The sequence below is a fragment of the Protopterus annectens genome, chromosome 15.part0 (assembly GCF_019279795.1).
Source record: "Protopterus annectens isolate FY-2018-M chromosome 15.part0, PAN1.0, whole genome shotgun sequence".
NCBI classification, from domain to species: Eukaryota; Metazoa; Chordata; order Ceratodontiformes; family Protopteridae; genus Protopterus; species Protopterus annectens.
This window is the reverse complement of record NC_056749.1, coordinates 165,627,390-165,644,218: the sequence shown is the minus strand read 5'-3', so window position 1 is coordinate 165,644,218 and position 16,829 is coordinate 165,627,390. Positions and strand designations below refer to the sequence as shown.

General features: G+C 39.9%; 1 protein-coding gene across 1 annotated transcript in view; it reads right to left on the bottom strand.

Moving 5' to 3' along the window:
* TNMD (tenomodulin) overlaps positions 1-16,829 on the bottom strand; it is a 1,096,617-nt gene that overhangs the window by 95,405 nt on the left and 984,383 nt on the right. The window contains exon 5 of the mRNA XM_044057640.1: positions 5,415-5,568. Within this exon, the coding sequence (XP_043913575.1) occupies positions 5,415-5,568 (154 nt within the window). The remainder of the gene's footprint in view (positions 1-5,414; positions 5,569-16,829) is intronic.

The following is a 16,829-nucleotide window of genomic DNA, read 5'->3' as shown; positions in this document are numbered from 1 at the left end:
GATCAGTCCTGCGAATTTTACACTATAACCCACGCTGGCATTGTAAACAAGCTTAGTACCTTAAAGCAGATCCATATAAGCTGAGGTGGATAGCCAGCTGGCTGAAAGAAAAAAAAAAACAAAAACATGTAGTTAAGGTGGCAGAAGCCTCATTGGAAAGCATGGAGGTAAACGTTTGTTTGTCCCAGGGCTTAAAATCTGCTATTCCCCCCCCTTTTGTGTTCTACTTCCTGTGATCTGACTTTTAATTAACAAACTTTGCAGATGACTGAAAACTGGGAGTTATTGCCAAGACTTCTTCAGGTACCTATTCACAACAGCAGGAACTAACCCTCAAACAGGTTGCGTATGGAAAAAGAGCTAAAATGAAATGTGAAAAAGTGCAATATTGTCACATTTGGTAAGCAACTACCTCCCTTAATGTATAGTATAATATAGCCAATATCCTACTCCAAAATGCTAATGTAGTCAGGGATCTTGGAACCTAGGTTGATAATTCCCTCTCCTTTGAATACAATGTAGCAGTAGTAGTCATAAAATTCTTCTCTGTAGCACATCAGATATGTAAAGACATATTATTTGGGTAAAAAGAAGTCATTATCCCTCTTTATTCAGCCCTAATAAGGTGAATTATTTAGTATAATGCCCCCTTTAGGATGAACCTGTCTAGGCATATTAAGTACCTGGAAAGGTCCCAGAGGTTCCTAACCTAAAGACTGTTGATCTAAAGTCACTGCACTACCAGGAAAGGATTGAAACACTATTCCTGTACTCGGTTTCTTATAAGCTTGTGTGTGGTGATCTATTTCTTGAGTTACATGCCATTTGTAATCCCATCTTCCTTGATCTCCTGTAATTTTGCAAGTCAAACATCTCTAATACCAGACCTATGATGCAAATTTCCACAGCATATAAAATAAAACATGCCAGAGAGCCAGCTTTATTACCCAATGCCTATCCTATCTTCGGAACAAAATTCCTCTCTGCAAGTTAAACAGGGTGCCACCCTAGCATCCTTCATATTAAACCTGGATGGGTGAATGGGCACCAATAAGTTTAATAGAAGATTGACCTGCTTTATCCTTCTTGAGAATGAGGGTACATAACAATGGTGGATATTGACAAATGTATAAATGGTCTTGAGACTCAATACTGATCTTTGGGATCTTGACTTACAATTTCCATCAAAATTTAAGTAAACAAAGTGTGATTGCAGATAATGAGAATGAATGTAATTATTACCTCCTAGGCATATTTAGCATTGAAAAATAATCAGTGTCATAAGAAGGTGCAAACAGAATGCATGAAATTACATGTGTATACGTGCATGTTGTTTCACTGTATGTTGTATACAGTTGCCTACAATTTCTGCTTGTAGAGCTTAGAAAAGTTAGTTTTACATTTTTCTATTCAGGAAAGGTGAAAATGTTTCTTAAATGACCCTGTTTACCATGCAGCGAGAAGCAGAGGATCATTACGTCTCTGTATGTAAACAGGACATACTGTTAGTAACTATGCAGAAATGTACAAATTCAATTGGCCTATTCCTAAAATTATTCTGAACGCTAGGAACCTGTGTTACAACGTGCATAAGAAATTGCTGAAGCACGGTGGTGAGATATTGTTTTCCTTTTTCTGTAATTATGTCTTCAAATGATTTTTGCCGTATTTGTAATAGATTTTAAAAAGTGTTCATGGTATGTTAGCTAGACTCCGTGTCTGTCTGTCTGGCAGTTAATAAAGAGATCAAAATATAAACTGAAACAAAGAGAAACCTATTTAGTGTAGTCTATCTCAAAGAGTGAGAGTTGCAAAGTAAAAAGATCTAAAAGAAAGCAGATAATAGAAGTGTCTGTATTGTTGTTTACTTCTAAAACTTTTATGCATTATGTAGCATTTATCACCAATATGCTATATCAATGTATCACAGGAAACCCCTTAAGATGGAACAGATATAAGGTACACAAAAGAGAAACATGAAAGTATTAGCTTACAACAAGGTGTGGGTTATATTCTGATAAAAAAACATTTCCAGGTGCATTCTAAGGCAAGAGGAACTTGAACCGAGTGCCTTAATGCACCTGGGGTGCTTTTAGAACATAAACTGCACCTTATTGCAAGTTAATGGTTGCTTATAAAATGGATCTTAAGTGGAAACATATAAACATGGCTCCAAATATAGTGAAGCCTAAAAAGTAAAAATGTAAATTGTATGTTTAACAGTAAGCATTAAAACCTGCCCATTTTAGTAATGCTTATATTCCGCACCTATAGCTTAGTTTTAATTGTGGAATCTTGTCTATCAGCTCATCAATTGCTCTTTTAATTTATTGAGTTTGAAACTGCAGTCTTTTAACATTTTTGGTGAGGGAGTGTGATATTTCTTCTCATTGTCAGGTAAATCCAGTATGTCATTTCCTAGGAGGATTTATAGATTTGGTTGTGCTTTGACTGCTAGATGTGGTTTCAAAAGAAGTCCTTATTCACAACATTTTTTTTGTATATCCATCAGGTAAGATGGAGTAACTTCACAGATCTGTAAATCTGTAAGCTGGTAAAAATGTTTCCCATCAAAAATATTGTTGTACCCTTGTTCTTACATGCTGTACGGCTGGTTTCAGCTACATATTCAGTATATTAGCTACACTGTAGGTAGACACATGCTACAGGTAATTCTTTTTGAATAATTGTTACTGATTATAAGGGACAGTAATAAAACACAATGAAAATATAATGAGGCAACTTGATATTTTAAGGCTAGCAAATGTATCAATAGAAACTGAGTCATATGATTACTGTCCATGCTCCAAATGATTATTTTCATAAATCATTAACTCGAATTAGATCATTCCAATTTAATCTCAGAACAAAACACAAATGCTGACATATGCAATATTGCTAATTTCAAAAATTCACAATAATTGTTACATGCCTACATTTTCATATATTTTGAAGTACCCTAATTTCAATTTATAGTCCTTAGCTATGAAAACATTAATTCAGTCCATCTATCTCAAACTCCAGTGAAGCAAGTCATCTGCTACTTATTAAAGCAGATCTTCATACATTATTTTTATAAACCTCTTGTCCTTGTGAGGCATGTGGTATTCCAGTTGAACAGGGCAGACAAGACTTTTCCATCTTCAGCAGCATTCTCCAGATTATCCAGAGGGGCATACTCTGGCTATTTAGGAAATATAAGCTTTCTAGCTTACTTTGGGAGAGTTACAGGATATCTGGGAAATATAATCTCTCAAATTTATTTTGGGAAATTCCTAAGCTATTAGGGAAATATAATTCTCCATCTTATCCTTGTGAATTCCCAGGTATTCCCAGGCTATTTCAGATACATAAACTGCCCATCTTATCCTGCAGGATTAGCAGGCTATTTGGGAAATATAATCTCTCCTTCTTATCCTGATGGATTATGTGGCATTCCCAGATAATTCAGGCATATAATCTCTCCATCTTATCGTAGGGGATTCTCAGGCATACCATGCTATTTGGGAAATATAATCTCACCATTTTATTGTGGGGGAATCTGAGGCATTGCTGTACTATTTCAGATATATAATATCACCATCTTATCCTGGGTCTTTCCAGGCTATTTGGGGAATATAATCTTTCTCTCCCCAGCTTGCCCTGTGCCTGCTCAGGGTCTCTGTTCCACTAGACTGCATCTAGTACACCGCTGGAGGAGCAAGGGTTCTAGTCCAAACTCCTCACAGATTGCTTACATCCTCACTCTGTCACGGAGGCTGAGATCAGTATCCCTGCAGAGGAATCTCAATTCTTTCACTTGTATCCTTGGTCACTACCCACATACAAAATGAGTCTATATTAGAACATCGAAGTTTCAAAACTTCGAATGTTCTAATATCAAACCCTATTCAGCGAAAGATGAAAATATCAAAGCAACAGAAAACCAAATTTTTTCCTAGGGAAAGAATTCGGTTGTCCATTTCTGTTGCTTCGGTATTTCCAGCGCTGTGGTGGAAAGTTACAGGTCGGGTTCAGGTAAGTGTGCGATTGAGTGCGGGTTAGGTTAGTTAGGGTTAGGGTGCGGGTTAGGTATGTGTGCGGTTGTGTAGACGTGAGGGTTAGGGTGGGTTCAGTATGTGTGCGATTGTGTGGACATGAGGGTTAAGGCGGGTTAGGTGGGTTAGGGCGCGGGTGAGTGCGTGATAGTGATAGACCTTAGGGTTAGGGTTTGAGTTAAGGTAAGTGGATAGTTAGTGGTGTGATTAGTTTAGTGTAGGGTTACGTGTTAGATTTTTGGTGTATGTGTTTGGATTGCTGTTTGTTTGGTGTGCTTGTGTTGTGTGCATGTGTTTTGGAACAACAATTTTTTTCCCTATGAAAAAATTCGCTGTTCTGTATGTTCAATGTTTTCAGCTTTCTCTGAATAGGGTTCGATATTAGAACATTCGAAGTTTTGAAACTTTGATGTTCTAATATAGACCCTACAAAACCATAGGTACCAATAAAGACATGGACTAGCAGTAAACTGACTGTTTCTTCTTCAGACTCTGCTCCTGCTACACCACTACTGTCCAACATAATGGGCAGGATATCAAAGTACAGCTAAAGGGTGGACAGCATTCAGATTGGGGACATGAGAGTTGCATCTTTGTTTTTGCAGACAATGATGTCCTCTTGGCTTTAAGTGACTACACTCCAGCATGCATTTCAGCAGTTCCCTGCTGATTGTGATGGATCATAATAGGTACCTCAAAATCAGATGCCATAGTTTCTTCTCAGAATAAAGTGGAGTGCCACCTACAGGTGGGGGGGGGGGCAACTACCTTAGGTTAAGGTGAGTAAGTATCTTGGAATCTTATTCACAAGTTGGGGGTAAACAAGACTGGGAGATGGGGTAGTGGATAGGTACAATGCTAACAGCCTTAGATGTACTATATTAAAGAAAGTGTAGGTTGTTTATTATAATGCTGAGTGACTGCAGTTATCTTTTGACAGACACATTCTATAAAAAAGAGCCTTAAAACTTACATGTAACAGTTTAACACTTCTTTTTAAAAAAGTGAAAATTCTTATGAAGAATCGTCAGTAAACATTCGTAGTCTAATTAGAATTCATCCCACAGATGTTAAATATACTAAAATAATTAGTGAGTCTAAAAAAAAAAAATACTGATTCTGTTTTTGTTGACTGATAGTCTGGCCAATGGGAGTATCTTTTCTACTGTTATCCCTCCCACATCCTTTCACCTTCATTTGTTGAAATCTAAATGAAGTTGGAAGAAGCTCTCTTGTTTATAATCTGTGCAATTATTGTAAAGTATGCTGGGTTGAGAAATGGCAGTCAGTAAACTATAATATAATTCCTGAAGTACATAAATATTCAGTCACGTGATTTCATATTTCACAAGTACCTTATTTCTTATTTGGACTTACCTGTTACATAAGAAGGATAAACCCAGTGGATAGGAACATCTCGACACAGCTGGAAAATAAGTGAGTTTTCTAGGAAAGAGCGGTCCTTAACAGGATTCTGTTCAGCTGCCCAAATCACAGACTCCTCAAAATGAGTTGTAGTAATTTCATCATCCTAAAAAAAAAAAAAAAGGTTGCAGTCAACATTTACTTTAGACTCACTGCGTGGAAAGAAAATAGGCAATTGTTATTGGAAAACGAGCTTTTTATACTGAAAGAGAGGTTAGCAATTACAAAATTGGTGTCCTTCATTCCATTGTAGTACTAAGGTGGTATATAAGAGCAATAATGAAGAACAGCATGTGACCAGTATGGTCCATTTTTAAAGCCACTGTACCACTAAGAGTAATAAGTTTTTGCCATTGGACATTGCACACCTCCAATGTTCTACACTACTTTCATTTCTTTAACATGTTATTATTTGCATAAGTGCTCTTTGAGAGTGTGTTTGTTTTTTCTATTAAGGCCATTTTCCTTTCTTAGCATATCTGATACGATAGCTTTGCCCAATGAAAACTACTGCTGTATTCCAGATGTATATAATTTGTGTTGCTCACTCACTATTGTGGCTTAATATCATATACAATTTTTATTTTTTTCAAGTCTGCATTATCCTGGGCTACTTCAGAAAGGAGAGAATTACATCCCACTAAGTAATTCCAAACCAACAGATTTAAACAAACAAAATAATGAGTCACCACATAAATTAATGAATGAATGTCGTGATCATACCTCTCATCCTCTAGCGTACAAAATCTGGACAAAGACAAACAATCAAAGGCCCAAAAATAGGGACAGTTTTTTTTAATTATTGCTCTTATAAGTTTAGAAAGTTGACCAAATAACAGGTTTTGAATTAGCATGAATTTTCTGAAGGGTATGAAATCTGAAACTCAAATGTCTTCTATTATTTTCTGATTTTCAGTTCTGAATGATTTGCCAGAAATCCAAACATTTTATGAGGAACAGACCATAAATATGAAGCAAAAATCTGGGCAGTTGAGAAGTATGGCTGTGAGTCTGTCTGTCACTAATCAAACATTATTTAGCTTACTATATTTAAGGGATACTACATTTATTTAGTTTTGAATTTCTGATAAGAAAACTTAATTGAGTAAATAGCCCAAGGAATGCTTTTAAATGTAGCAGCAATCAAAAGGAATGCGACACTTTTTCATATGGGCTTGTCTAATACGAGTAAAGTAAGAGGAAGATTATAAAATAAATTCATTTCAGTGATTTAATTTTGGGGGAGAGGGCTTAACAGGTGGATGAGGATCTTTACTCATGGTAGAAACAGTTAAAGGAGAACCGCACCCACAGACTCAAAAACCTGTTTATTTCATCATGGCTTGGTGTGTCCTATATTTTAACACCACCACCACTTTTATATGTAATTTCTGAATCTGACCACATGGGGTCTGGTATCTTGAAGTAATTCTGATTATTTACTCTGCCTCAAGGTATCCCACAATACAGTGCTTGTCTGTAAAAAAAAATACATTGCACAGGTCTCTTTCTTCCTAAAGCTCCTGTCACTACATTGATTTTCCATGCATACACTACTGTCTTTCAGTCAGTTTTAAGTAACATTTCATGCCATTCAATGACTACTTAAAACGCAAACAGTGCAAATGCCACAGAACAGACCTTCAAAGTGCTTTTTACTGCTGCACTTTTTAGAATGGCTAAACTGCAGTCTTTTGAGAAGCCTGAATTGTACTACTTTGACTTATCTCCCACCCCCTTCACATCTAACTTCCCTAGCTGTCAATGTGCTAAGGGTAATTTGAGCTGTTACCTGCTGTGACTGAAATCTCACAGCAGGGGACTTGACTCGTGTACGCTTCCCTCGTTCTAGCCTTTACTTTCCGTATGGGTAGGGGAAGGACAAGGGATGGTCATGGTGATGTCAGTTTGGGGAGCGAATTGGCCAGAAAACGACCTGTATTCAATGGCCTCAATGACATCAATGAATTGGTGACTGCAACAAGCTTTCCAGGGTGGGATAAAAGTTTTTTGAAAGTGAAACTATCACAGTACAGTAAGGTACTGTTCTAGTGGAGAGAAAGTAAATTTAAAATATTTTAAATACTATATTGTTGTTTACTGATAGCAGGGACAGTAAATACAGAGAAAAATGACAGAGAAGTTGAGCATTTAGTAACAGAATCCCATTGTTGTCCTTTAAGTTGTTCATATGTTATTTTTCAGACAAAAGCTGACTGAGTCTCAGTTCATCAAAAAGGTTAAACTACCCTTCCACATGAGATCACTTCAGAAATGAACTATTTTCCTTCATACCAGCAGGCTTAGAATTGTTTATAATGTGTCTGTGAGGGTATGGTGGTCAATTCTCACTATGAATGAACTAGGAAATTTTGCTCTTGTAGAAAATCAAGAGTTTTTAGGCTTTCATCAGAAAAGACAGCTGTCATTAGAGAGAGGAAATCTAGGGCAGGGCATTTGTCAGGATTGTCACCCACTAAGTGCTGTTTGCGGTTCATAGCCCAAAGTATTAAATATACTTAACATATTATAAAGAATTCTTCAAATCTGACGGACAGACTCCTGACTATGACCCAGATAATTTGAATGTGAGTAGTGGGTGGGTTGTTGGAAAAGTCAGAGAGGAGAGTGGGAAACTATGGCTTTTCTACCAGCTCACCCATTCCAGGAGGGATGGAGGGATGTCATCTAACCACAATCTAACACATCCCTGATAATGGGGACACAGTGTCTCAGTTATCTGATCACAATCCAACACATCCCTGATAACAGGGAGACAGTGTCTCAGTTATCTGATCACAATCTAACACATACCTGATAAGGGGAACAGTGCCTCAATTATCTGACCACAATCTAACACATCCCTGATAAGGGGAACATTGTCTCAGTTATCTGATCACAATCTAATACATCCCTGACAAGGGGAACAGTGTCTCAGTTATCTGATCACAATCTAACACATCCCTGATAAGGGGAACAGTGTCTCAGTTATCTGACCACAATCTAACACATCCCTGATAATGGGAACAGTGTCTCAGTTATCTGATCACAATCTAATACACCCCTGATAAGGGGAACAGTGTCTCAGTTATCTGATCACAAAATAACACATCCCTGATAAGGGGAACAGTGTCTCAGTTATCTGATCACAATCTAACACATCCCTGATAAGGGGAACAGTGTCTCAGTTATCTGATCACAATCTAACACATCCCTGATAAGGGGAACAGTGAATCAGTTATCTGATCACAATCTAATACATCCCTGATAAGGGGAACAGTGTCTCAGTTATCTGATCAACACATCCCTGATAAGGGGAACAGTGTCTCAATTATCTGCTCACAATCTAACACATCCCTGATAAGGGGAACAGTGCCTCAGTTATCTGTGCAATCTAACACATACCTGATAAGGGGAACAGTGTCTCAGTTATCTGCTCACAATCTAGCACATCCCTGTTAAGGTGATAAGGGGGACAGTGTCTCAGTTATCTGATCACAATCTAACACATCCCTGATGAGGGAAACAGTGTCTCAGTTATCTGCTCACAATCTAACACATCCCTGATAATGGGGACACAGTGTCTCAGTTATCTGTGCAATCTAACACATACCTGATAAGGGGAACAGTGTCTCAGTTATCTGCTCACAATCTAGCACATCTCTGATAAGGGGGACAGTGTCTCAGTTATCTGATCACAATCTAACATCCCTGATAAGGGGAACAGTGTCTCAATTATCTGCTCACAATCTAACACATCCCTGATAAGGGGAACAGTGCCTCAGTTATCTGTGCAATCTAACACATACCTGATAAGGGGAACAGTGTCTCAGTTATCTGCTCACAATCTAGCACATCCCTGTTAAGGTGATAAGGGGGACAGTGTCTCAGTTATCTGATCACAATCTAACACATCCCTGATAAGGGGAACAGTGTCTCAGTTATCTGCTCACAATCTAACACATCCCTGATAAGGGGGGCACAGTGTCTCAGTTATCTGTGCAATCTAACACATACCTGATAAGGGGAACAGTGTCTCAGTTATCTGCTCACAATCTAGCACATCCCTGATAAGAGGAACAGTGTCTCAGTTATCTGCTCACAATCTAGCACATCCCTGATAAGGGGGACAGTGTCTCAGTTATCTGATCACAATCTAACAAATCCCTGATAAGGCGAACAGTGCCTCAGTTATCTGCTCACAATCTAACACATCTATGATAAGGGGAACAGTGTCTCAATTATCTGCTCACAATCTAACACATCCCTGATAAGGGGGACACAGTTTCTCAGTTATCTGCTCACAATCTAACACATCTCTGATAATGGGGACAGTGTGTCAGTTATCTGATCACAATCTAACACATCCCTGATAAGGGGGACACAGAGTCTCAGTTATCTGCTCACAATCTAATACATCCCTGATAAGGGGGACAGTGCCTCAGTTATCTGATCACAATCTAACACATCCCTGATAAGGGGAACAGTGCCTCAGTTATCTGCTCACAATCTAACACATCCCTGACAAGGAGGACACAGTGTCTCAGTTATCTGCTCACATTCTAACACATCCCTGATAAGAGGGACACAGTGTCTCAGTAATCTGCTCACAATCTAACACTTCTCTGATAATGAGGACAGTGTCTCAGTTATCTGCTCACAATCTAACACATCCCTGATAATGGGGACAGTGGCTCAGTTATCTGATCACAATCTAATATATCCCTGATAAGGGGGACAGTGCCTCAGTTATCTGATCACAATCTAACACATCCCTGATAAGGGGAACAGTGTCTCAGTTATCTGCTCACAATCTAACACATTTCTGATAATGGGGACAGTGTCTCAGTTATCTGCTCACAATCTAACACATCTCTGATAATGGGGACAGTGTCTCAGTTATCTGATCACAATCTAATACATCCCTGATAAGGGGGACAGTGCCTCAGTTTTCTGATCACAATCTAACACATCCCTGATAAGGGGAAGAGTGCCTCAGTTATCTGCTCACAATCTAACACATCCCTGATGAGGGGACCAGTGCTTCAGTTATCTGTGTAATCTAACACATCCCTGATAAGGGGAACAGTGCCTCAGTTATATGGTAGACTGCTAACAGTTTGGCATTGATGGGGAGGGGGAGCTGAGGCTAACTGGCATTAAATGTAATAATGTGTGCAGCATGAATAGCTCTGTCCAGTTAGGACATGCAGAAAATCCCCTGGAATTCCATGGGGTAGGGTAAAATCAAAGGGAAGATCCTCTCGAGGCCCCAGGTGTGTGCAGAATAGTGCATATGATACTACCAACTGGTCTTCCCAGACCCAACTTCCCTTTGCAACCCACCTCTCATGCAGCCCTAGCCCTGGGGAGGTAGTACCAGGAATACTAACTAAAAACGGAGCTTTAGGACAAGCTGTAGATAGCGGCTGCTGATCAGTTGGAGGTCAGGCAAAGGGCGCCAAAAGCTTCCAAAAAGTCACATCTACACATTCCTCTGTTTATTTTACTAAAATTCTAGCCATAAGCATTTTCTGTATTTAAGTAGTGCTTTAGATTGGATGCATGGATTTGGAGCGATCCTTCTTTAGGAAGGCAGCTATAAATATATCAATTAAGCATTAAGCTCAGGTAAACTCAAAGGATATTCATATTTTTGCTTATTTTATGACTTTACTGACAATGAGTAATGATGTAACTGGCAGTTCATAGGTTCATAGGTAGGTACTAGGCTATCGGCCCAAGGGCCTACATAAGCCTAGCCAACAAGGTTCCCTGGCTTACGCCACCCAAGAAAGTTATTTTCCTGTGCCACTGTCGAGCAGAGACACAGAAGTGATCCCCGGGGCGTATTTCCTATTTCCCATCCACTCATCAAGACTTTTCTTGAAGAGTGCTAATGAAGAACTTTGCTTCACATAGATGGGTAGCCTGTTCCAGAGTATGGGAAGTCTCTGAGATAGGAATCTAACCCTCCAGCATGTCCTGTTTGTTGTGGTGACAAGGTTTAGGTCCCTAGAGCGTGTAGCTCGGAGGGATTGGGATTTCTTTAGGTGTAGCATGTCCAACAGCTCTGGGTTTGACATAGCTTTATATGTTAGGCAGAGATCACCTATGAGTAGGCGATATGCTATGGAGTAAAGCTGGAGTTTTTTCAGGCGGTCAGTGTAGGGCATTTGTTTGAGTCCAGTAATCCTCTTTACGAGGTACTTCTGTGGCCTTTCCAGCTGCTGCAGATGTCTTGTGAGGTACATTCCAAAAGGGGCATTGTACTCTATAGTGGGTCTTATGAGTGTCGAGTAGAGGTGAACGATGACCTCTTTTTTCCTGGATGAGAACCCTTTTATGATGAGGTGTGCCACGTAGAAGGACTTCCTGACTACTGTGGCGATGTGACTATCAAAGGAGAGACTACTGTCCACCTGGGTCCCAAGGTCTCTTATCACGCATTCGGTGTTAAGTAGATTGCTGCCTATGTGGTAGTTCATGGGTACAGAGTTTTTACCAAAGGGGATGACACTGCACTTTTTGGCACTGAGCTTGAGGCCATGACTCTGACACCAGGCATCTGTCTCAGAGAGGCCCTTCTGTAGGATGTTCACATCATTTGGGGACTTGACTATGGCTCCTAGTTTGCAGTCATCTGCGAACTTCATTAGCCAGAGGCCTTCTGTGTTAGCCTGTACTTCAGTGAAGTGACTACAGCCTTGAATGAAAATCAAGTCATCAAAACTGTATTACTTAATTTGTTTTTTCATGGCTGACATAACCCCATCCCCCCATGATGCAGCCAGATCTGTGCCTCTGAATCTCTAAAACATGAAAAAAGGAGAAATACCCCTTGCAATGATCTATTTGGAGGCATTTTACTTACAAAACCAGTTAATATTGGTACTAAATCAATTTTTTTCTGGTAAGACGCTTTTAATAAATTATACCCTGCAAAACTAAAACAGCTTCCAAAGTGACTGAACAAGTAAGTTAACCAGACCAAAGTTTCCAGTTAAGCTCTGAATACGAGTAGTTGTGCCTATGCACTTAGTTGGCTTTACCTGATTAAAAGATTATTTATTTTATTTATTTATTGACATTTGTTTAACCGGGTTGGTCCAACTGTGCCAGGAGCCCATTTTCAGTGGAGATCCGAGGAGAAAAGCTCCAATTACATAGAGATTAAGTATACATAACTATTTAGTGTAAAATTAAAAACCTACATAATAGTATAGTGTACAATTTAAAAACAATCAATTAAATTGGCTAAACACTACAAGTTCACTTAAATTCAGAATTTCAAAGAAAAATATATATATTATAATGGAGTATGTACTACAGAGTAGAACTGGGGCTAGGTAGGGTCATGGCAAGTATAACCTTTTGTCCTCATAAAGTGAAGTTTGAGTTCTTTCTTATATTGTAAAGGGTGTGCAATGGAGCGTAATTGGGATGGGAGGTTATTCCATGCCTGGGATAGGGTGGATTTATAAAGTAATCTACCAACAGATTTTTTTGGTTGGTAGATGTCAAGGAGTTGTTGGTTAGAGGTATGAAGTGTGGGAGTTGGTGTGTAGTTAGAAACGAAGGAGGACAGGACAGGGCGGGTTAATGGCTTATACAGTATGGAGTGGATAATTTATAACTGAGATAGAAGTTGTTGTTGTGGGAGTTCTAGCCATTGTAGTGAGTTGAGTGAGAGGCAGTGGTGTGAGTTGTGTGGGGAGTTTGTGATGAACCTTGCTATTTGTGGTAAGTTTGTTGGCGTTTGGCCAGGGTAGTTGTTTGAATATTAGTTAGAATAGGGGTGGCATAGAGAAGGGAGGGGAGAAGAAGAGCCTGTGACAGGGACAGTCTGGCATCGTAGGTCAGGAATCTACGGTGTCGGTAGAGCATAACTAGCTTTTGGTGAGTTTTCTTTATACTTTGAAGGATGTGTAGGTTAAATTTAAGTTTGTTAATGATGGCTCCTAGAAGTTTTTTGTGGGTGTCAGGTTGTATTTTAGTGTTATTGGAGGATGAGATAAGAACGTTAGACTTTAGGTAAGAGAGAGCCCGGGGGAAGAATAACAAAAGTTTGGTTTTCTTAGGGTTTAGGATAAGTAGATTTTCAGCTAGCCATTTTTCCACAGATAAAAAGGTGTCCTGGGTGTGTGTGTGAAGGTCAGAGATATTGTTAGAAGAGCAGATGAGCATTGAATCATCAGCATATTTGACTAGTACAGATTGTTTGCAGGCGGTATATAGTTCATTTGTAAAGATGCTGAAAAGGAGGGTTCTGAAGATGGAGCCCTGAGGCACCCCAGTAGTTAATGGGAGGTAGGGTGAGCAAGAGGACAGCCAACGCACATATTGCTGTCTGTCAGACAGATAACTAGAGAAGAAGGTTAGGGTGGAGGGAGAAAGACTGAGGTTAGAAAGTTTAGTCAGAATTAAAGGGTGAGAGATGGTGTCAAAGGCTTTTGAGAGGTCAAGGAAGAAGCTGGATACTAGGAGGTGTTTGTCTCGAGCTTCAGCTATTGTGTGTGTAAAATGACAGGAGGGCTGTAGAGCTGCTGTGGTTAGGGCGGAAGCCATGTTGGGAAGGTGTGAGGAGATTATGTTGGAGGAGACAGTTTAGGAGTTGAGAGTATACACATTTTTCCATGAGTTTGGAGAGTGGATGGCAAGTGCACGAACGTTTGATGGGTCTGTTGAGTTTCCCCCTTTATGCAAGGAGGTAGTGAAGAAGGATTTCCAAATATCTAGTACTGTAGCTTCCTGGATAGATCTATTAATTAAGTTAGATACTGGATAAGCTATGGATTCAACGGCTAGTTTGAGGAAATTGGGTAGGTTGTCAGAGGAGGGAGAGCAAGGTTTTAGCTTCAGAAGGAGTGATTTTATGTATGAGGTTGGGACTGGTTTTAAGGAGAAGAGATTACTGTTGAGAGGCTTGGGAGGGATATAGGTGGTGTTTGAGTTGTGGTTTGAGGGAGTAAGTCTCTGGACAGTTTTGATGAAGTGTCTATTGAGAAGGGTAGCAGTTTCTAGAGGGCTATTATTTAGGTAAGGAGAGGGGTTTGAGGGGGATCCGGGATTGAGGATTTTCTTTAAGGTGGACCAGAATTTCTGTGGATTTGTTTTACAGTTATTCTTGGGAGAGTTATAATATGATTATTTTGTCCTTACAGACATATCTTTTTACAAGATTCCGAAGTTCTTTGTATTTGAGAAGGGAAGGTTGTTTAGTCTTAGTCCAGGCTTTCCAAGTGTTGTCACAGTTTTGCATGAGTGATTTAGTTTCTTTAGAGAGCCAGTGGGCAAACTTAGATTTGATTCTAATACGTCTTGTAGGGGCTAGGGAGTTGAGAATATCAAGGCATATGTTATTAAATTTGTGAACAGCTTCATTCAAAGGCAGTTGTTTAAGTATGGACCAGTCGATGAGAGCGAGAGGATAGAGTTGAAATGGGTAGTATCAAAGGTATGTAAGTTACGGCAGTCTCGAAGAGTCAGGTTTGTTTGCCTGTGAAGAGTGGTGTAGTATGTTAGTAGGAAGATGGTCACTCAAAGAGTTTGGTAAGGTAGTTGGATTGTGGTAAAGCTTGGGAGAGTTAGTAAGAATCCAGTCGATGGTTGAAGTGGAAGAGGTGTTATTGTGTAGGTAAGTAGGGGATGTTATCAGTTGGTGGAATCCATAGAGGTTGATGCAGATCTGTAGGGAGTTAGTGGAAAGTTTGGTCCAGTCTATGTTAACTTCACCTAAGCTGATAGTTTCATAGGGTATGTTGTGAGAAAACCAAGAGAGGATAGATTCTAGGATTGGAATATTATTTCCAGGGGGAATTTAAATGGAGGCAATGAAAATGTCTTATGGGGGTTTAGATGGCAGTTGAGGATAATGAGTTCAGCTGGGTGGAAATCAGGAGTAGGTGTGGTGATGGTGGAGAGGTTAAGGCTGTTAGAATGGAGAATGGCAACACCACCACCCTTTTTGTTGAGTCTATCAGAGCGGTAGATGTAACCAGGTGGCAGTATTTCTTTGTTAGTTATGTGTGGTTTTAGCCAGGTTTCAGATAGGGCTAGGATATGTGGGGTGTTTTGAGCTATCCAAGCATGTAGTTCATTGATTTCCTGGGTGAGGCTAAGTATATTCAGGGCTAGACAGAAAGGTGTTTGTGCTGTGAGGTTTGATTTAAGGGAGGTTGAGCAGGGAGTGGGTGGTGGGATGATATAGGGGTAGAGGGGCTGTTTGTGGCTGTAGGGTTATGGGTATGGGAGGGTGGGCCTGGATTAAGGTGAATGTCACTGTGGTAGGGTGTGTTACTGAGAAAATCTGGTGGTGGAGTTTAGGCTTGGGTTTATAGGAGAAGGGGTAGATGTCAAGTATAATAAATTTGTGATAGCAGTGAAAAGTGATGTTGAAGAGAGATGGGGAGATTAAGATGGGGTGGGAAGGAGAGAAGGGTTTGATGGTAGATGTGGTAGGAGAGTATAGAAAAGGTTGTGAAAGGTCTACATGATAGCAGGTTAGATTTGCGAGTAAAGTTAGGCTTGGTAAAGGGAGGTATAGAAGTGGCATGTTAAGTTAGATTTTGAGTGTTAAGAGGGATTACGAATTTAAAGACAGATTGGGTGTGGAGGAAGTAAACTAAATTGCGATGGTGTAAGAGATGGGAAATGGAAGCAGGAAGGAGAGGTGTTAGTTCATAGGTTGGTACTAGGCTATTGACCCTAGGGCCTATATAAGCCCAGCCATAACAATTCCCTGGGTATTACTTCCCTCATCCCTGTCTAACAGGGCGATTGAGGTGATCCCTGGGGTGAATTTCCTATCTCCCATCCAATCGTCAAGGTTCTTTTTGAAAAGGGCCAAAGAGGCGCTCAGCTTGACATGTATGGGCAGTCTATTCCAGAGTATGGGGAGTCTCTGGGTCAGGAACCTAAGCCTCCAGCATGTTTTGTTCATTGTGATGACAATGTTTAGATCCCTGGAGCGTGTGGCTCTGAGGGATTGGGATTTCTTTAACTGGAGCATGTCCAACAGCTCAGAGTTTGACATGGCCTTGTATGTTAAGCAGAGATCACCTCTGAGCAGGCAATATGCGACAGAGTATAGCTGGAATTGTTTTAGATGGTCAGCATAGGGCATCTGCTTTAGGCTTGTGATACTTTTAGTGAGGTATTTCTGTGGCCTTTCCAGTTGTTGCAGATGTCTTGTGAGATACATATCAAATGGGGAGTTGTACTCTATAATGGGTCTAATGAGGGATGAGTACAGTGGGACAATGACCTCCTTTTTTCTGGATGAAAAGCCCTTAATGATGAGGTGTGCCACATAGAAGGATTTCCTGACTGTTGTGGCGATATGGTTATCGAAGGTGAGACCACTGT